The following is a 22650-nucleotide window of genomic DNA, read 5'->3' on the forward strand; positions in this document are numbered from 1 at the left end:
CCAAAACTGATGTCGAATTTCCTTTGTTTACTTTCTGAATTTTTTCAGTCTCCAGTATTACTTATCTGCAAGACTTCTTTGGCCGACAGCTTGATAATTCTATTTTATCAATTTCTAGTCAAGATAAACGGATTCTGATAACGACTTACCTATGACCAAATAAAATAATTAAATGAAAGTGCCAAATATTTACTCAATGAGCATTAGAGGCTCAAATTTTTGTAAAATTTTTTTTTTTTACACAAACCAAGTTACGAATGACATAAAATTAAATATTTAATATTAATATAAATCAAAAAACAAGAGAGAAGTGTATTCAAAGGAAAAAAAACAAATCAACTTTCAGCCTTGGTAACTCTTAAGCTAACACTCCTCCGTGTAAAGATACCTTATTGCGATAGCTGTAGAAAGAAGTCATGGTTTTGAACTGGTATTTTAGGATGACGATTACTGGAGCCACGAACGCTATATTCACAGTGGGTAACCATAATGACAAACCATGGACAGTCACTGTGGCAAGTTACTGCTGCCAGATGTCTTACACACTGTTTCCAGGTGGGGATTTTACATTTTATTTCTAAATTATATATTGTTGGCCCCATATCTTGCTCACAGCACTTTAAGTCAATCAATGTCATCCAGCTTGGATAAAATGGTCAGTGCTAATGCAGTGTTACCTTAATATTATCAACGTGGCCAAGGAGGCATCAGCCCCTCAGCAACAGGAAGAATCTAAAAACAATACATTTTTACAACGATTTGATATTAAAGCATTGGTGTAAATCACTTTTTCTACATTCTATATAGTACTCTACATTTACTATCCCCTCCATAAGATTCCAGACCAGCATGTGACTTGCTCAAGATTGAAAACATGTTCTTTAATAGGTACTATTAAACTACCTTAGTCCAGCTGCGTGAGCGTTTCAGAGGCCATTATGTTGTTTAAAATGGACACAATAGACACCAGAACAACTACAGCTTAATGCAGTTGTTCTGGTGAGTATAATAGCTCCCTTCAGGCATTTTCATGTAAACACTGCCTTTTCAAAGAAAAGGCAATGTTTACATTATCCATAGGGACACCTCCAAGTGGCCACTCCTCAGATGGCCACTGGATTGGCTTCCTGGCTCAGGGCTGCACAGTAAGCAGCCCTGCCGTTCAGCATCCCCACGCTCTGCATGGGGACGCTGAACTTTCCTCATAGAGATGCATTGTGACAGAAAACACTGAAAACGTTTTAATACAGGTTTCGTGTGGCCTTTCAGGGCACAAGCTAATGTTTAAACACACTTACAAATTATTACCAAATCGGTAACATTTAACTTAACCGTCTGCTATTTTGGCTGAAATTTTGCCGTTTTAACGTTGTTGTTTTTTGGGAGGAATTCATATCTATAAGCACACGTCAAAGTTAAAGTTATCGCTAGCTACTAACTCACAGGGTGCTTCACTGAGAACAATGCCTGTCACATCCACATCACATTTAGAGATGCTTTTTGTAAGCAAGAGGATGTCCGCAATGTTTAGAACAACGTGGCTTGGTTTGAGGTACATCATTTACAAAGAAGAGGAAAGTGATCACAGGTCTCTTCCGTTCCCCTTTATTCACAGCTCCATGTCTATCTCATGCGGTGTTTCGCAAAAACAAATATATAGGAAACCACATTGGAATGGAAGAGGGAAGACAACTATGAACAAGAGTCATTTGCAACAAAAATTATCCAGAATCCTTTGCAGTAGCTTAGAAGTGCTCTTAATTTGTTGTTTTTGGGGGGGTTTTAAACCCCTAATCCCCATGCACTTGATGTATATGAAGAGAGGACCCTGGTCATTATTGGGCCATGGGGAACACCTCAACTCTTGATTTATCAAGTATCAATCTGAAACCACTACTTACTACAATCCACCAGATAATTTACTGATTTGCTGGAATGTTGGAGGCAATTAAGAAGTATTTGTTTTAAAAGCAGGAAAATGTAAAATAAACGTAATAAATCTGTGTGTGTAGAGTATTGTGTTTACAAAAAATAAATAGAGCACTCCACCCTAGTTTGTATATTTTTAAATGAAAATTAACTTAAATATGGAAAGCTTATTGGGGAAAAGGAAGCCTTGTATTTAGCAGATAGGTAAAAAAAAATATATATATATATATTTTTTAAATCCACTTCAGCCATTATACATGAATTCCAGCAAACCGGAAAATTCAGTAAGTACTGTATACACAGAATATAATAACCCATATCTTGGCATTCATTGCTTTGGGTCTTCCAGTAAGTGGCATTAACCTGACAATAGCAGGGTCAAAGCTTAATCCTAGTTTCGATCATCTAAAGTAGCTTCATATGGTGGTAAACTGCTACTGCTCTATGCTTTAATTTTGCAGTATGTCTGCTCCCAAATTACCCACTGTTATGGAATTATGAAATAACCCTAAATAATGACCATTGTATACTATCACATTGCTATGAATATATAACCAAGAACAGATTACTATAGAACTGGCAGCTGCCTTTCAATGACGGACACCCCACAATTCTCACCAGTGTGTAATGGCTGAAAACAAAACACAAAGTCACCTAGCATTTAACAGGAGCCAACGTAGTATTAGAAATTATCTAAATATCCAATAACAATGCTAATATTACAATTTAACACAGGGCAGTCTACATCTGGCCCTCCAGCTTCCGGACCTCAAGTTTTATAATGCTGAAAGCAGCTGAAGGGCCAAGTCTGAACACCCCCGATCTAACCAACAACGGGCACCATGTTACACAATTTTCCTTGGAAACATCTTCAAACTGGCCTATTGTAGTAGTAGCTGTGGTAACATGCCCGTGGCTCAGAAGACTTATTTATTTATTTGGGACAGCACTGTTTTCTAGTTTGTATATGTGTATGTATGTATGTATATATATATCTATATATAAAGTTATTATGTTAACCCTGCAAGTTATAGTTATTTTACAGCAGACACATTTTCTATTCCCTCGCCACGATCTGCATTGTAGCTGGACTGGAATTAGCTAGAGATACTACGCAGCCAATCAGAATATAACTTCCACTTCAAAAGAGTAATATATGGCTCTCTTCTCTATTTGTTTTTGCATCTACCTACTCTCTTTACGAGCAGGGATACCTGTATAATTAAAAAGAACAGAAAAATCAAGATTCTATAACACTGAATCTCTCCTATATACATAATTTGTGTTCTATTTCATGTGAACATTGTTGCAATTACTGACCGTTGCTCTACACAAATAAGAGAGAGTCACTGAACCTCATAATGGATAAGAGCATGATAATACATTGAAAGCCACTAGCAGCTGGCCAGAATGTGATGAAATTGTTTAGCAGCGAGAGGAGCGCAGGAATGCAATGTCTTGGCCACGTTCCAGGGACACACAGAAGCCAAACAACAGTCCCTCCTACAGGGGCATTCATAAGATTGTCCTCTGTCATTCTGATCACCAGGGGACCCCTGTTCCACAGGCCTGCCTCTGCTACTCCCGCCATGGCAGCATTTAACCTTTCCCACAGCGTCAAAGTCACGATGCAATACTCTGATAACTCCACTTGACCTCGTCTAGCAGTGCTATAATTAGGCCCCAATAATCAACAGATTAATGGGAGGAGATAGTGAGAATGTCATGGATACCAAAAGGCAGCAATCCCATAACACAGATGTGACCTATATAGTAAGAACCCTAGCTGTTGTATATGTGCAACTCCCATGATGCATTGCCAGTCCTTAAAGAGACACCAAGCACCAAAACCACTACAATAACCATTGATGCTGGCCCCTTCCTTGGACAGTTTAAAATATTGCCACTTCTGAGAGGCAGCAATGTTTACATCTGGCAGAAAACATGCCTCTATTGGCTATCAGGTAGACGGCCACTAAAGCCATTTCCTCTTTAAGACCTTCAATTTTGGAAAGTTGCACATTCGGCATCATGGGTTATTGCGAAGAAGCATTGGATTGGTGGCAGACAGCAGCAATTATCACACGTGCTACAAGTCCACTGTATGAGAAGAATTGAACTGAACTACAGTTAATGTTTTTTTTTATCTCACCATGCCCAGATCAGGCTGCAGAGATTAGGATGTGCCTGAGCTGAATTACAGTTACAATTTACAGTTTTTTTTTGTTCCTTTCTTCACAAATAGGGTCCTGGCAACTATATGGGAAAAACAAGGAACAATAGCTTTCAAAATAAAGATATTCAATTGTAACGTTAGAGTGTTCCTTTAAGGTTCACAGAGCACCGTAGGATTGCAATTCTACAACAGATGTGGGTCCAGCTTTTCCCAACACTGCTGTGACATGTATAATTCCATCAAAAATTACAAGGTTGCTCTCGATGGTATCCAAACTAACAAGTCTTTTCAGTGGTTAATATTTATAGCTAAGGAAGCACCGTGCACCTATTCTGGTTTGCAAAAGATTAAAAGTGTCCGTGTCCCAACAAGTGAGGAGGGGAGCAGGCGCCAGCCTTATCAGGATTAAGGGGGACGCGCATGTTCCCATTACATCCTGCAAGGAGAATACATTGCCAGCCATGTCTGTCACAAGCAGCCACGTAAACTGACAAATCTGTGCAAGGAGGAAGTAATATAACCTCACCCTGACAATCCTGAGGCTGAACAGGAAAGGGCCATGGTTCTGGTGTGGAGATGTGGTCAGGACAGGAACTGATGGTGAGGGTGCATGGCCTGATCTGCAGCTGTTAAAGGGAAACCCATCAATAAGTCCCCTAGCTAGCATGGCTTCAGTGCACAAACTTTCATATCAGATTAGTAAAGCCAGCAAAGTGTACGAATCACTGTTTCATGGCACAGACAGCCTTGTGGCTGCAGCTGGACAGGTTTTATTGCATTATTCATTTATGTACATCTGGGAGCCCTATATATTGAGCGATTGATTTAAATAATGGAAGAGCACACTTGCAATAAAGAATTATGTTAAAGGAAGACTCTGTGTTATCGTTTGTATGACATTTTATTCTTCACAGTGGAACGCAGAGGAACAATCGAAGCTTTGCTTTACTTAAACACCAACAAGGTGTCTATTCTGCGTCAATGTGTCCTTTACTACTTCGGGCAGAATATCTTAACTATACCCCCAATGACAGCACGCATAAATAAATGCATGCATGTTTTCACTGGGGTATATGTACTTAATAGTGTGGAGTGGAGAATTTAACAATTTTAACACAGAAATGCAATCCGGTAAAGAAATCAGATGGAATAACCAGGAACAAGCCAAAGTCAAGGGGTATACATAAGCAGAAAATCGAGAAGTCAAGTCAGGGGTACCAGAAGGCAGAATAAAAGCAGACAAGCTAAATCAGTAAACCAAGATAGACATATAACATAACGCGCTATTGGCACAGAGAAATCACAGCCGCAATGGGCTTAGACGTGTGGACAGCTTATATAGGCAGCATTGATTTGCATCATATGAACGTACAAGTGTGTTAGAGCAGGAATGAGGTTTGTGAATGTGCCCCAAGAATATGAAGCCCAATCTGCTCAGAATAAATATGCATCATGTAGCAGCATCCTGCGTCAAAATAAACTCCAGAATGACGCACAAAATATTGTACATCGACACATGGTGTGGTGATGGTGCCGCAGGTAATTTCACACTAAGCGTCATAGGTAGTGAGACTCATCCATAGAGAGTTTGGGCTGCACCCCGACAGTTTTTGTTGCAATTGAAAATAAATCAGTATTACATTTTTCTTCCTGGAGTAACACCTTCAAGAGAAAAACTGTGCTGTATCTGACTCTTTAACGATAGCCAGATCAACAGTTTCTACCCAATCCTGACCGAAGGCTGTCTGGAGAGGCACTGGACAGCAGCTGGACATGGTAAGATCTTGGTACATTTGTTTATATGGGTTTAATGAGTTGAGCAAAACAAGACCATAGAGTAAAATCAGGAGTTCCAGTTTAAAGGAATACGAGTCAGAGTCATATTCCAGTGTTGGAGTCTGGCATTCCAAAATCTTAAACCTTCATCAGCGGTCCCTGCCCACAGGCATGCGCTTGGCTAGTGCTCCTCCCCTACTGCAGAATCTGGGCTGATGCTTTTCATATGGCTCTGCAGGGGAGTGTTGGGATCGTCCAAACCTGCTCAAGCAATCTAAACGTCACCTGGCTGTGAGAACAAAACAGCACTACAGAGAAGGGGCTTCTGTTTTCCAATTGTGAAAAGAGACAAAAGCTGTGTAGGTTTAAAATAAATAAATTTAAAAAAAAATTAATCTGAAAATAGAGTATAAAGCATTCATGATAGCTACTCACTAGCCCCATGAGGAGGAACACTCTGTTTCAAATTTAATCAACAAGATCTTAATTTAAAAGAATCTGAACTGATTTAATAAAAAAAAGAAAACATTTTTTTTTTAAAAGTACACCATCTCCTGACTCGTAGATTAATTATATACAAATAGTCAGAGATATAAAAATGTACACCCACAGACACACACAATCATGTCATTCTTCCACCCGTCAAATTCCTGTTAAGCAAATTGCAGCGAAGATTACTTCAAATGTATTCCCTGCTTGCACAGAATATCCCACATGTGCTACCCAAGGATTCAAAGGGCTCAGCAAGCAAAATAAAGGTGGCTGGCGTCCAAGACTTCTGTGCATAAACGGCGGCAGCCATGCTAGAGGAGAGGACGGCTGCTGGCTGCCATCTTTTTGTGAAGAACCCATAAGAACAATAGATGCTCTAATAACTGCATGTTACGGCTAGCAGCCTACAATTGAGGGAGAGACAGAAAAATGGATGGTTTGTATTCTTCGGTGGGCGCTAGAGCTTTAAAACAAGAAGATTTCTGAAATGCAAACAGAGAGCATGGAGGGAAGCCAGAGATTTAAGACCCCCCACAACAGGAAACCCTAATGTCCCTGCAGATACATACCTGATGTCCATCAATAAGAGACGTAGGAGGAAGAAGAGGCGGATGCAGTGTGTTACGACTTTAAGGATGACAATGGATACAGGGGACCCCCGCTGAGCGAATATCCCCCAGAAAAAGGCCGAAATGGCTAAGAGATACAATGAATACTGGTGCGCATGCATCGCCCTTTAATACTGTAAATGGCATCTGCTTCCTGGTAAAACCATTCGCTTAGAAAACACTGAAGAAGTGCATGTTTAACACCCCAGTTATTTATATGCAGTGCAGACCATAAGTATTTGGACACTATTGTTTATTTTTGTCCATGCACTACAGTACGTTAGGATTTGAATTTATTATGCCCATAATTAAGTGCAGATCTCATTTTTGAGTATTACCATACAGTAAAATCTCATAAGATTTATATCTATTTTTATACATAGTCTCTCAGTTTTAGGAGATCAAACGTAATTGATTTGTCAGCTGTTTCTTGACCACGGCTGTTGTTACATTGTTCTTTCAGAGGTGTGACATTTGCTTCTAGAATCTGATGCTGCTGCATCTTAATATAAAGTGTGAAAGAGGCATTCATGACCGTAAGGCAAAACATCACAAGGCTGAAGAACTTAAAATCAGAGACAGAGACAAAATATTAGGTGCGCAAAAACGGTGTGATACATTGTTATAAAGTATGAACAAACTGCAGTGCTTGAGAAACAGCAAATGACTAGGCAAACCACTCTAATCTACTCAGACAACAAAGATTGCGTCCAATTTTCAAGACAAACCATGAACGGTTTACAGAATGCAACCATACATGTCACAGAATACCATAAAAAGTAGAAATTACCACAAGCATCACCTCAAAGGCTTCACCACAGATGCAAACTACTGGGAGGCATCAATCTAAAATGGCTAAATTTGTTCTCTAAACCTGCAGTGTTTGTATGTGCTTTATGGTGCAGGGCTATGGGTTAATGAGGCAAAGAAAGCGTGTGCAAGACCAAAAATGTCACCTCTCCTCTGTGAAGCATGGTAGAGGTCATGATAATGCCTGGGCAGCAGAACTGGCACTCTAACAGGCTGAAAGCAGGAGTGGGATAGACCCTGAAGTGACCAGAAACTAGTATCTGCTCATACGCAATCACATGCCTTTAAAATTACTGAAAGGCAATCATAGGTCACAATGCAAAAGCACACAAGGAGTATTTGAGAGATAGAAAAAATGGAATGCCCTTTCAGTCTTCTTCAGGTAAGAAGGAATAATCTTATTCTCTCTCCAAAACAAAGAGAAGAATTAAAGATGGCTGGGGTGCAGGTCTCACAGAGCTTCACCAGGGAAGTAACCCAGTATCTAGTGAGGTCTACCGATAACAGACATCACGAAGGCATGTATTAAAGATCATAGTTTAAGATTACATTAATTTATCAATTTACTTTTGGCCCCTTAAAATGGAAGGGCGTGTACAAAATTGGCTGCAGTTTCTACAAAGGTTATGATTGTAAACACCTAAAAGTCAAATATAACATTCAGCACTTCGCCTGCTTAGGTTAATTTCAAATCCAAAGTGCTGTAGTTCACAGCCAAAAAACATCCATGACTGTCCAAATATTTGTGAACAACATTTCCACTTTACATATCACTCTTTGAGTTACACAGACACCCCCAAATCCTTTAACTGTTTGGATCTTAAAGAATCTTAAGCTTGTCAAATGTAGTAAAAGTACACCCTTGTAATGGGAGCTGCAGTCCAAAAGTCTGGCCACTTGCCCTGACTGTGGTTCCCCTACTTGCCTACCATCGGATCAGGAACTATATTAAAACCATCATTAACCATTCTAATGAATATGACTGGATTATGACATTTTAATCTGAGTTCCCGCAACTTCTCCAAACTATATATTTTTATTATGACATCCATCACTACTCACTGGCATCACCCAATGGAGCAAACGTCTACCGTAATTGGATAAACCACTATTATGAAGGCCCACCGGAGGAGATGCAATTGCGCAAATCTCCCCAAACAACCATTTTTGAGGAACCTCTTTAGAAATATAATAAGGGCCATAGCCTCATCAACTATTATCTGTCTGACATTGCTGTCACACCAGTCTTATTTTCAGAACATTCTGGGATGAGACTGACACATACATTTGACCTTTGGAAATAACTGTGAGACCCAGAATATGAATTCCACACCTTTAAATTCCAACTATACATTCTACCTTACATACAAAACATTCTTTAGTTGTTGATTAACCCAAAATCTCAAGTTCTACAACTCTTTGGAGACACAGTATCTTTTTTATCTTTAAGATAGACTGGTTGGACACATAACACACTCCAGAGCAGAGAGCTAAAATGTTTTGCAAACCTGGGAGCCGTACATTAAAAAAAACAAAAAAAAAAAAACAAAACACAAACGCATTCTAGCACTCAAACTCAAAATTAAACATGTCCTGGAAATCATCAAAACTTTGCTCATGCATAATGTTTTACACAATGATCATCCTATTATTAATCTAACTCACAGAGTTCAGTCATAGCATTTGGTCATCAACTTCATCTATTCTTCGCCTACCCCTTTCCCTCCCTCAATGCTTGGTTACTACAGCTTAAATGAATACTGTATTTAATCTCATTGAGCTGGTTATAATGTTTGCAGTCCTCTGGCTTTATCCCTCCATTCAGTATTAAACCATTTTCCCTGGCTGTCCACATCTCGGTCCCCACTAGAGGTATGGCCAAGGCATTAAACACTTCCTTCTAGCTATACCAATTCATACCTGCCATGGGCACTGTCGTAGGCTGAAAGCAGTCACCTGACACTCTCAGTCGATTACAGCCACTCATCTGGGACTCTAGTTTAGCATTAAAAAACGATTTAATGCTGAATGGTGGAACAGCCCCGGGGGACTCCACACACTAAAACCATTTCCATGAGATGTAGCAGTTACAGTGCCTACAGGGTCCTTTTAACTTTTCAGACATATTATGAATGGGGCAACTAAATTTATCCTGTTAATAAACATGCCTAAAGGTCTCCTTAGACAAACGCATGTATCCCACTTACATCTTTTAATAATAACAGAGAGGCATAAAGAGCTAGGTTGGTTCGGAGCAAGTATTAGTACCACTGTAGGAAACAATCCACATAGCCGCTTCTTCATGTATTCCACATCTCTCTTCAGAATCTTTTCCCTTATAATTTGCCATCTGGTCCTCTATCGGCAATCCTTCCTCTTCATTTTTTCTCCCACTCTCTTATTATCTAATCTACCCCCGTTTCATTACATACTTGCCTCTCTTCTCATCTACTCCAGTTTTTGGAGAGGGTATGTGTATGTGTGGGGAAACTTTGAGGGTAAGTGTGTCACTAAGCACTCCAATTCATGCTGAAGTTCCAGGATTGCAAAGGTGTCCAGTTCCGCACTCGCTCAAAGTACGGACCACAAGCTTCTTCAATACCATGAGGAAGTGTAGGGCAGTTAATACCGATCTTTTATTATTATTATTGCTATTTATATAGCGCCAACAGATTCCGTAGCGCTTATTTAATATCGCTTTTGCTCTCAGAGCTGCAAGTTGCTCCCCTCAAAGCCAGCAATCTACACAAGTGACTAATTATTTATACATTTAAAGTATTACTTTTATTTTATTTTTCTTGCAAAATTGTTCCAGGCATTACAATATTTCCAGATTGATAAAAACACCAGGATTCCATCACTCTGTTAACATACTGCTGTTGGGAACTTAGCAGAGAATCTGCACTCCTGGCAGTCGTTACCTTGTTAAATGATTTTAAAAATACATATTGAGTGCTGCTTTACTATGTGAAGACTACATCAGAAGGCAGTGATTGCCGATCCAGGACTCCCATAATCCTCTGCAAGCTGGCATCATTCAACATATCCCTGATTCATGGCAAGACGCATTAATAAACGTCGCAGGATTTTCCAACTATAAGCTATTCCACACAGCTAAGTACTGCACAATTTGTAGATCCCAGAGGAAGGTGCTCACTGGCTAAAATAGGATGATGACAGACTTCTGCATTTTATAGCCTTATAGTTTCCTATTTAGAGACTTTAAACTTGGCAAAGAGGAGCTATTTCCCCACTCCAAGGTTTTCTATTATATGAACACTCGCTACGTCTTCAACACCTCGCATAGAAAGTAAAAGTCAGGATTTTCCCTTTTGCAAAATTATCGTGATATTTGACCAACTCAATAATACAGGAGTTAAGAACTCCGAGCCAAGATTCTAGAATGAATGAATGAATGAATGAATATTCAACATGACAGGAAATTACATCACAGATTCATGCCAGTTCCTGCTCAAAGGACCCATTCAGTTGAGATGGACAACACCGAGACAAGAGGTTTGGCAAATGCCTCTGTCCCCACTAACTGACAATCTGTTACCCACTAACACCCTGAATCCACCCTAACACAGAGGCTGAGAAATATAAAGAATATAAAGAATTTTAAATCTTAGCCAGTTCTTCTCTAAAATTTACTCAAAAAGAAAAGAGGCCCGGTTTCCCGGTTTCTGGTGGTCCACAGTCATCAAATAGATGGGCTCCAGAGGCACAAATTCAAGTTAATCTACATATCAAATAAAAAAATTCACAGTATAAGCACCAGACATGAATGTAGTCCTTGATTCAGGTTTCAGATGTACTTTGAGGTTTATGGGCAATTGCATAGCACCTCCGCAATTAATGTGTGCTCCTAGCACCAAAACATTGCCTCATCGCACAGGTTACTGGGCAATCAGAGCTGTCTCTTTGAAGCCATAAGCCTATTTCTTTTTTTCCCAAATCTCCAAATCAAAGAGGCAACAGTTTAACCATAAAGTTGGGGTTACAGTGCCCAGGACTTTTGTGTCCTGGCTTCTGTTCCTTTCTGCAGAGATGCAAAAGCGGAGAACTACCTCTTCAGCTACAGTATTACTCTATCTCCCATTTAGCATTTAATTGATTGTGGCTTTCAAAGCATTATGGGGTCTGTAGTTCTAAACACACACCAAATTATAGAATACTTCCTTTAGACTTTAGACACAATATACAGGTGATTGCACATTTTATTCCCATATAGTATAACGGTATAAATAAATTACACATGGGAGGCTCCCATATTACATTAGCCAGACCAGAAGACAAGACCAGTCTGATTAGGAGTCCTGGGAAGAAAGAGGTTGTTATCAAGGAAGTCCTGTTCAATTACAACCTCGCCCATGTTTTTTAGCAAGCCAAGAATTATGATTTACATGTAGAAAATATCAAATACAATCAAAAGTATAAACAGAGAGGCAAGGACATGAAACCAGTAGGCAAATATATACATAAAAGAAAAACCAGCTAAAGAGAAACAAAAGTAAATGAGAAATAACAGGAACCAAAGAGAAACGTTGAAGAAGCAATATCGGAAATTTAGAGTACTCACATAGATGAGCCCTGAGTAGTATCTGTCCTTCAGGTTGTGTAGAACAGAAGCCTCATTCAAGCAGGTAAGTTCTGCCATGTCCTCTACTTTGGAAAACTTGGGTGGGTTCATCTTCTGGATGTCATCTTTGTTCACCATTGCCTTCTTGCCATTTTCTGCAAGTTCAACTACTACCTCATCCCCTCTCTCCTCTTTTATGCTGGCCGCTTCAAAGCCATGCCTCTCTGATGGTATCCACACCAGCTTCTTGGCCGTCCAGTCGGCCTGCGTGGCTGGGTTGTAAACCACATCCCGATCCACAAAGAGGTATCGTTCAGGGTCTTCTTGCCCCAGTCTCTGAGACATTGTGACTTGGAGGCGTCACTGGGAATCACCTAAACAAAAGGAAAGAAAAAGAGTCAATACTGCCAACCAGGTTTTTCTTTTTAAAACTAAACCATTAACCAGCCTTGTAGCTCAGGTAACATTCATTTACATGTAAATATCTGGTACACTTATAACCGGAGGTAACTTTACATGGGTACAAGTGTGTCATATGAATCAATTAGGAGCATAATGTGAGAAAATAAACTAATAGGTCTTGTAGGGATATCTACCAAATGAGAAGAGCTACTGATTATTATAGGAGGAGTTTACATGGGGCAATATCAGGATCTCTAAAGCATTGGTTCTTAAAGGGACATTCCAAGGACAATAACTACTACAGCGTATTGTAGTGATTCTAAGGTTAAGAAGCCATCAGTGTAGTTTACAGTCAAATAGTTTTCGAGCACAAAGTGAAATTCATTATAGGGGAGGCATCTCTTGGAGAAAAAAAAATAAATAAAGAATTTGACAAAACGTAAAGAACTAAACACACAACTTCCTAGCAACATAACCACTAAAATAAGCTATAGTGGTTATGGTGCTTGAAGAGTGTCTTTAACCCCTGGGTCAGGACCTACAAATGGGTCCCTCTTGGTATCATGTTAATCATAGTCAGCCTGACATAACAGCTGCCTACAATAAATTATTTTCCCTGCAGTGACCCTAGGAAGAATGTAATGAAGATGTTTTGCAACATGCACTGTAACACTAATTATTTTATATTTAAATAATGGGTCCTGAGATTATTTTCCATTTAAATAATGGATCGCTAAGCTAACATTATGTACTAGCAATAGTATTAATACTAAATTGGATCCAGCAACAACAACAAAATTAGATCTACTCTGAAGCGCTAGAGGTGGAGAATAAAAAGTTATGGAGCATTTTTACACAGCAATAAGAGTAGCTATGAGGGGTTATTGGGATTAATAGGAAGGGTTATAGAGAAGACTTATATGAAGATATGGGGCATAGAGGGAGGAGTTATATGGAGAAATAGGAGGGGTTAAAGGGAGGGTTATAGAGAAGAGTTATATGAAGATATGGGGGCGTATAGGGAGGAGTTATATGGAGAAATAGGAGGGGTTAAAGGGAGGGTTATAGAGAAGAGTTATATGAAGATATGGGGGCGTATAGGGAGGAGTTATATGGAGAAATAGGAGGGGTTAAAGGGAGGGTTATAGAGAAGAGTTATATGAAGAAATGGGGCATATAGGGAGGAGTTATATGGAGAAATAGGAGGGGTTAAAGGGAGGGTTATAGAGAAGAGTTATATGAAGAAATGGGGGCGTATAGGGAGGAGTTATATGGAGAAATAGGAGGGGTTAAAGGGAGGGTTATAGAGAAGAGTTATATGAAGATATGGGGCGTAGAGGGAGGAGTTATATGGAGAAATAGGGGTTAAAGGGAGGGTTATAGAGAAGAGTTATATGAAGAAATGGGGGCGTATAGGGAGGAGTTATATGGAGAAATAGGAGGGGTTAAAGGGAGGGTTATAGAGAAGAGTTATATGAAGAAATGGGGCGTATAGGGAGGAGTTATATGGAGAAATAGGAGGGGTTAAAGGGAGGGTTATGGAGAAGAATTATATGAAGAAATGGGGCGTATAGGGAGGAGTTATATGGAGAAATAGGAGGGGTTAAAGGGAGGGTTATGGAGAAGAATTATATGAAGAAATGGGGCGTAGAGGGAGGAGTTATATGGAGAAATAGGAGGGGTTAAAGGGAGGGTTATAGAGAAGAGTTATATGAAGATATGGGGGCGTAGAGGGAGGAGTTATATGGAGAAATAGGAGGGGTTAAAGGGAGGGTTATAGAGAAGTTATATGAAGATATGGGGGCGTATAGGGAGGAGTTATATGGAGAAATAGGAGGGGTTAAAGGGTAAGGGCTTCATATTAAAGTTTTATGCTACTAGATAGGACTTAAAAGTAACTTGCTAGTGCACGCATGAAAGGAGCACAACACACTCACCAGAACTACATTTTTATACATCAGTGGCAGTCCTGGTTATATTGACAATGGAAGGAGTTACAGATAGCATTATATGGACCAATGGGAGATGTTATAGGGAGAGTTATATGGAGCAAAAGATGTTATAGGGAGAGTTATATGAAGCAATAGGCAGAGTTACAGATAGCATTATATGGACCAATAGGAGGAGTTACAGGGAGCATTATATGGAGCAATAGGAGGAGTTACAGGGAGAGTTATATGGAGCAATTGGAAGAGTTACAGGGAGCATTATATGGAGCAATAGTAGATGTTATAGGGAGAGTTATATGAAGCAATAGGCAGAGTTACAGATAGCATTATATGGACCAATGGAAGATGTTATAGGGAGAGTTATATGGAGCAATAGGCGGAGTTACAGGTAGCATTATATGGAGCAATTGGAGGAGTTATAGGGAGCATTATATGGACCAATAGGAGATGTTATAGGGATAATTATATGGACCAATAGGAGGAGTTACAGGTAGCATTATATGGACCAATGGGAGAGGTTATAGGGAGAATTATATGGAGCAATAGGAGGAGTTACAGGGAGAGTTATATGGACCAATGGGAGATGTTATAAGGAGAGTTATATGAAGCAATAGGAGGAGTTACAGGGAGAATTATATGGACCAATGGGAGATGTTATAGGGAGAGTTATATGGAGCAATAGGAGGAGTTACAGGGAGAGTTATATTGAGCAATAGGAGGAGTTACAGGGAGCATTATATGGACCAATAGGAGGAGTTATTTGGAGCAATAGGAGGAGTTATAGGGAGAGTTATATGGAGCAATAGGAGGAGTTACAGGGAGCATTATATGGACCAATAGGAGGAGTTACAGGGGGCATTATATGGACCAATGGGAGATGTTATAGGGAGAGTTATATGGAGCAATAGATGTTATAGGGAGAGTTATATGAAGCAATAGGCAGAGTTACAGATAGCATTATATGGACCAATAGGAGGAGTTATAGGGAGAGTTATATGGAGCAATAGGCGGAGTTACAGGGAGCATTATATGGAGCTTGAAGGAGTTATAGGGAGCATTATATGGACCAATAGGAGATGTTATAGGGAGAATTATATGGAGCAATAGGCGGAGTTACAGGGAGCATTATATGGACCAATGGGAGAGGTTATAGGGAGAATTATATGGAGCAATAGGAGGAGTTACAGGGAGAGTTATATGGACCAATGGGAGATGTTATAAGGAGAGTTATATGAAGCAATAGGAGGAGTTACAGGGAGAATTATATGGACCAATGGGAGATGTTATAGGGAGAGTTATATGGAGCAATAGGAGGAGTTACAGGGAGAGTTATATTGAGCAATAGGAGGAGTTACAGGGAGCATTATATGGACCAATAGGAGGAGTTATTTGGAGCAATAGGAGGAGTTATAGGGAGAGTTATATGGAGCAATAGGAGGAGTTACAGGGAGCATTATATGGACCAATAGGAGGAGTTACAGGGGGCATTATATGGACCAATGGGAGATGTTATAGGGAGAGTTATATGGAGCAATAGGCAGAGTTACAGATAGCATTATATGGACCAATAGGAGGAGTTATAGGGAGAGTTATATGGAGCAATAGGCGGAGTTACAGGGAGCATTATATGGAGCAATTGAAGGAGTTATAGGGAGCATTATATGGACCAATAGGAGATGTTATAGGGAGAATTATATGGAGCAATAGGCGGAGTTACAGGGAGCATTATATGGACCAATGGGAGAGGTTATAGGGAGAGTTATATGGAGCAATAGGAGGAGTTACAGGGAGAGTTATATGGACCAATGGGAGATGTTATAGGGAGAGTTATATGGAGCAATAGGATGAGTTATAGGGAGAGTTATATGGGGCAATAGGAGGAGTTACAGGGAGCATTATATGGACCAATAAGAGGAGTTATATGGACCAATAGGAGGAGTTACAGTGAGCATTATATGGACCAATAGGAGGAGTTACAGGGGGCATTATATGGACCAATAGGAGGAGTTACAGGGAGCATTATATGGACCAATAGGAGGAGTTACAGGGAGCATTATATGGACCAATAGGAGGAGTTACAGATAGCATTATATGGACCAATAGGAGATGTTATAGGGAGAGTTATATGGAGCAATAGGAGGAGTTACAGGGAGCATTATATGGACCAATAGGAGATGTTATAGGGAGAGTTATATGGAGCAATAGGAGGAGTTACAGGGAGCATTATATGGACCAATAGGAGGCGTTACAGGGACAGTTATGTGGAGCAATATCAGAAGTTATAGGGAGTATTATTTGCTATAGCATAAGTTATAGGGCAAAAGGAGAAGCTATAAAGGAGGATTACACGGAGCAATAGGAGGAGTAATATGGACCAATAGGAGGAGTTACAGGGAGCATTTTATGGAGCAATAGGAGATGTTATAGGGAGAGTTATATGGAGCATTATATGGACCAATGGGAGAGGTTATAGGGAGAGTTATATGGACCAGTGGGAGAGGTTATAGGGAGAGTTATATGGAGCAATAGGAGATATTATAGGGAGAGTTATATGGACCAATGGGAGATGTTATAGGGAGAGTTATATGGAGCAATAGGAGGAGTTATATGGAGCAATAGGAGGAGTTATATGGAGGGTTATATGGAGTAATAGGATGGCATGATATGGAGCAATATGAGGTGTTAAATAACTGAATTAAACTGAGGGGTTATGTTATAAACAATATAACTCATTACCACAAGACCAAGTTGACTTGCATGCATTACTCATATTTGCCCACCGATCTCACAATACCATATGTGTTGTTGGTGTTTTATAAATCATAATAGAGAGTAATGTAGAAAATATAAACCTTTCAAAAACAGCAGTTGTATGGAACAACAAGGATAACACTAAGTAATAGACGTTACATCGGCTATAACGAGTGTGTTAAAATGTAATGCGGGCAGTTATTGGATCTCCTATAAATATTCCCTATATAATACAGCAAAGTAGATGACCATACCTTACAATAAGAGGTGCCAGTACTACAGGATTCATTGACCCCTATTCCCGAACTGCCAAGCAGACAGGATCCAGCTCTCTCAGGCGTCTTAAGCAAAATGCTACCTAAACACTCAAAGTTCTTTCTATTATAGTGTGTTTGTCATGCTGTGACTGCTTGCTAGGAAAGGACAGTGTCATCTGCCACCACATTCCCTGGAACACTCTTAATGGACAGATCTAGCACCCAGTGCGTCATAACATCTACATGCCCATAACCTCATCTTGCAATTGTCCTGCCAAATGCCCTTAGTCCTAGTGACACGTAACAAATGTTTAAACCAACAGAGATCAAACCAGAGGGCTATTTACTAAAGCCTGAACTGTCAGAAATGGAAAGTGAGTTTAGAATGCTAGGACAAAATACCTAAACTGAAACTAATTTGGCCTATAAATTGAAATTCACTTTTAATACCCAATTCTTGCCACTATAGTGAATAGCCACGAATATGTGTTAGTCAGGGGAACAGATTCTCAGAATGAAAAATGACACAAGCCCTCGGATTAAATATAGCAAGTGTCCCATGTGTGAATTTGCTACAATAACAAGTTACTGGCTGCAACATCACATGACGGAGAATTAGTATTTAATAAGAGATACCCATTAATATACTTTGTGATGCACGTATCACAAAGAAAGAGTAGTTGGTTCCTAGACCGGCCTTCCAGTAGAAGTAGTGATGTTTAATAAACAGATTAAGAACAATAGCGTTAAACTTGCACGTTCCTGAGTGGGATGCAGCTTGTTTCAGAGACTGTTATCACAATCATTTTACTACTACTGGGAACTAGTCACAAAATGTGCATAAATAAGCAAACATTGTGTACTATAACAGTTTTCTTCATAAAAGGCGTTACTTGGACACATTTACAACCTATCTGTTCTTGAAGAAGTAATTTAGTAACATTTTCACCAGCAGACAATTCCCACTTTAATATGTAAAATAAAGATATTATATTAGAATTTTAGGTTATTACATAATACAAGCAGTGCAAGTCTCTTATTGAAACCAAGAGCATCTTGCTAGGTCCAATGTGAGGGGTACTCCTCCCTGCAAGCCTTGGCGGCAGAGGGTGAGCTTGGCATTTTAGAGTCCAAAACAATGTTCTGAGAAAGGCACGGAATACAGATAGTGTTATTCACGAACGTGCGTATTGTCAGTAATTCAGACTGAGTTTCAAATTTAAGGCCAAACTAGCCGAATTGGAAGCATGGCTTCTGTGAATGTTTCCATTTCGGTTATTTTGGTCTTGGATTTGAAATCTTTGCAATTTTCATTTTAGTGCAGGCTTCCCCAAACTCCGGCCCTCCAGATGTTGCTGAACTACAACTCCCATGATTCTCAGCCTACCCATTTCATTCATAGAATCATGGGAGTTGTAGTACAGCAACATCTGGGGGGCAGGTGTTTGGGGAAGCCTGTTTTAGTGCATGGTCATATAAACCTCACAAATGTCCATGTTATGGCAGGTCTACCCCTGGAGGGTTGGTGGGGGGGTGGGGGGGGGGGTGAGTTATTTATATAGCACCAGCAAATTCCATAGCGCTGTACAATGGGAGTTGCAGGTAATTCACAAACTCATACTTTTTTTCCCCCCAGATCTCTCCTATTTTCATGTCAATTTAGCAACTCCCTTATAATTCATAGGACACAGAGGAGTTAGCAGATCTGTTCCAACCAGAGAAATTGTCCGTTTACATTTGCAGTTCGGGTTATTGAGTAACTGTGAATTATCAAAAACGGACCAGGGAACTGTAAATCCTAGGCCAAAACAGCAGCATGTAAAATATTCTCTAATAAACAATTTTCTCAGCTCAGTCATTTTGGCCCAAAATGTTAAATTCAATTACCATACTGGTTTAGTAAATAAACCCGCCTATATAAAAACTTAAACAACAAATAACATTAAACGAAGACAGTAAGTTGATATTGCAGGTGGATTCGTCTTTTGACATCAATATGTGAAAATGACTTTTTATTCTGCCATGACATTAAAATGAGACACTGGACACTAAAAAATGCTTTAAAAGTTTACGTGTTACATGCTAAAAAAAAAACCAAAAAAACTATTTGAGCAAAGTACTGAAAATGGAGCAATCAGCACTAACATTCCATTGGTTCCCAAGGTGATTACTCAACTTTTAGACTTGCTCTTTAACACACACATATAGCATTTATATATACACATCCATACTTTTTTTTTTCTTTTTTTATTATTCTCCCAATCATAAAATAGGTATTCGTTGATGCATTTGAGACAAGAATGAGGCATATCGCAATTTAGGGAGTATGGATTTGTGAAAATATTTTCTGTGAATCGGGCATATGGACAGATATAGCACAGGGCTAACTAAAAGAAGGCAAAAAATAAAATCTAAGCAGGTATTGCAGCAATATGGGAAGGAGTGCCTGAGCTCACATATGCAAGGTTTCTAGAGGAGGTGTGGAGAGAGGAGGGGGGGGCGCTGAAAGCATGGAAGCGGTCTTGGCCATGATGCAGACAAGCTCTTTGTTTCCTGGGAAGACAGGACTGAACAGTTGAACTGAGAGATCTGAGCAGCCGGTCCATACAGCAGAGTAAATATTCACCCACACTCGCCCCTCGCACTTAACCCCTCCTGTGCCAACCCTTCCCCCAGCAACAAGGCCTTGCATAGCATGAAACAGCCTTAAAATAACTGTAATAATAGCTGCTCTCTATCGGGGATCTCGGAAAGACATGATTAATTCCGCACCTTGAAACGCAGTCACAGAATGCAGACATGCTGGGATGTCCAAATGCTTTAAGGAAATAAAAGGCTAAGCATGGAATGAAGAATGGGTGGGGGTCACAAATGCAGCAAAATAGGCCTGAATGAGACCTAGCGTACATACCCAGAGCAGGGCCCTCACCATGTATTAGAAGCCCCTGCATCTAAGCAAAGAGGATGGGGTGATGGGTACCTCTCAAGATGAATTAATTCACGACCGTCCTGTGGGGGACGGGGGAAGAAAGGAATCGAAGGTGAGGGGAATAAAAAAAAAATAGTGATTTTGACATTCATCTGCTGAGAATGCGGACTAAAATTTTACGCATTTGCTTCCAGGGATTCTTAAATTCTAAAGCAGTTTGAGAGAATATAAAAGATACAGCAAACATTCTTATTCTATAAAAATTGTAGGACTATCAGAGCAGCAGAATGATCCCTGAATCACGAATTAACAAACTGCATGTGACAGTCTGGGAAACTGGTAATAAACAGGGCGTAAAGACCCACAATTCCCCGGCTAATAAAATATTCGCCCTGGGTAGAAGATCCCCCATGCATTAATTATGAGCATTCAAAAGCGTAAAAGCTGACGTGTGAGGTTAGAGCTGGGTTGTTCTGCTTATACGACAAGTAGCAAAGGTAACAGGCTGAGACTGATGGGAGTTAAAATACAAGCTTGTCGCAACCTGGATTCCTGAAGCCCTAAATAAGCCATTAACCCCTACCAGACATGGAGTATCAAAATATACATGTCTTCGCGTTCTGGAATATCCTCCCAATCAAGGGATGATTATTTAAAATATCAGAAACAGACAACAGTCTGGGCTGCTGGGGATGGGTGGGTTAGGGGGGTATGTGTGAGCTTAGAGCAGGCCTATGTGGGCAATATGGAGGAGATGGGTGGAGGCTGGTATGAATAAGGGGTAAATACCACCATACAGATAGCTTTTTCATGGGGCCACCGGGGTGGAGGTGTTATCATCTATAGCCTCACAGGGAAAGTACCAATTCTGGGTGTTGAAGGCATAATCAGGTAGGCACCTCAAGGATATACTGGAGAAAAATGATCTTTCTCCAAGGGTATACCATTGAGACAATAGGGGGTGAGTGGGATCCAAGTGGGGCATTTACCCCCCCCTCCCCTCCCCCCCCCTTAAAATGGCGTTTCTAGGGGGCAGTAAGGCATTATGGAGGGTAAAAGGGTATTTAATCATTCCCTCCATGGGGTAGTTAAACCCTGTGGTTGCCATAGAAACAGCCCCATCCTGCAAAATAACACACCCAGCCCCATTGATGATCTAACCCAGCAGGTACCAGGAGGATAACCCCCCCCCCCCCCCCCCCCCCCGCAGGGGTATTATTCAGGTCCATGTGCCCCTCCTGGGGTATTTAATCGTTAGGGTTACCATGGTAACAGCCCTATCCTGCACAATATCACACCCAGCCCCACTGATACTGTAACCCAGCAGGATAAATCCCCCCCCCCCCCCTCCTCCTCTCAGGGGTATTATTCAGGTCCATGTGCCCCTCCTGGGGTATTTAATCATTGGGGTTACCATGGTAACAGCCCCATCCTGCACACTATCACACCCAGCCCCACTGATACTGTAACCCAGGAGGATAAATTCCCTCCTCCACTCCCCCCAGGGGTATTATTCAGGGCCATGTGCCCCTCCTGGGGTATTTAATGAGGCTGAGGGCGCCCCCTATTGGCTGTTTGGTGCAGGGCGGGGTCTCTATGACGGTGTATGGGTGATTTCTGGGCCCCGGAGATCTCTTACCGGCGGCTCCTGGGCTCCCTGTGTCCGTGTAAGAAGCTCCCGGTACCCGCCGGCCCTGGCCCTTCACTAGCCCCGCCCACCCACACCGCCCCCTTACAGTCACTGCACGCTCATTGGGCGCGCGTGATCGGCGCCCTCCCCTTTCCCCAGTTCCATTGGTTGGCCGTCCCGTCAATCACTCCGAAACCGTTACTTTGGCCTCTCCATCATTTTCTCGCCTTTGCCACCCGCCTACTTCGCGAGGAAATTGGCTAAAGGGGAGTGTCAATCATCCGTCCCAGATTCTGATTGGCGGATGGTGGTTTCCATGGATTCCATCCTAGGAGGCGTGTTCACCTGGACCGCGCTGC

At 40.8% G+C, this 22650-nt stretch overlaps 1 protein-coding gene across 5 annotated transcripts in view; it reads right to left on the reverse strand.

Annotated features, from left to right (window-relative positions):
- The window catches only part of MYH10 (myosin heavy chain 10), a 93692-nt gene extending 71319 nt beyond the window's left edge, over window positions 1-22373 (reverse strand). For 2 of the 5 annotated variants that reach the window (XM_063456020.1, XM_063456017.1), the window contains exons 1-2: window positions 17730-17829; window positions 12374-12747 (exon numbers count right to left, since the gene is read on the reverse strand). In XM_063456020.1, the coding sequence (XP_063312090.1) occupies window positions 12374-12718 (345 nt within the window). In that variant the 5' untranslated portion in view covers window positions 12719-12747; window positions 17730-17829. Of the gene's footprint in view, window positions 1-12373; window positions 12748-17729; window positions 17830-22300 lie in introns of those variants that run through there. The other 3 variants (XM_063456022.1, XM_063456019.1, XM_063456018.1) reach the window with 2 other exon arrangements.
- Window positions 22374-22650: the final 277 nt, after the last annotated feature.

This window comes from Pelobates fuscus, chromosome 5 (genome assembly GCF_036172605.1).
Source record: "Pelobates fuscus isolate aPelFus1 chromosome 5, aPelFus1.pri, whole genome shotgun sequence".
NCBI lineage: Eukaryota > Metazoa > Chordata > Amphibia > Anura > Pelobatidae > Pelobates > Pelobates fuscus.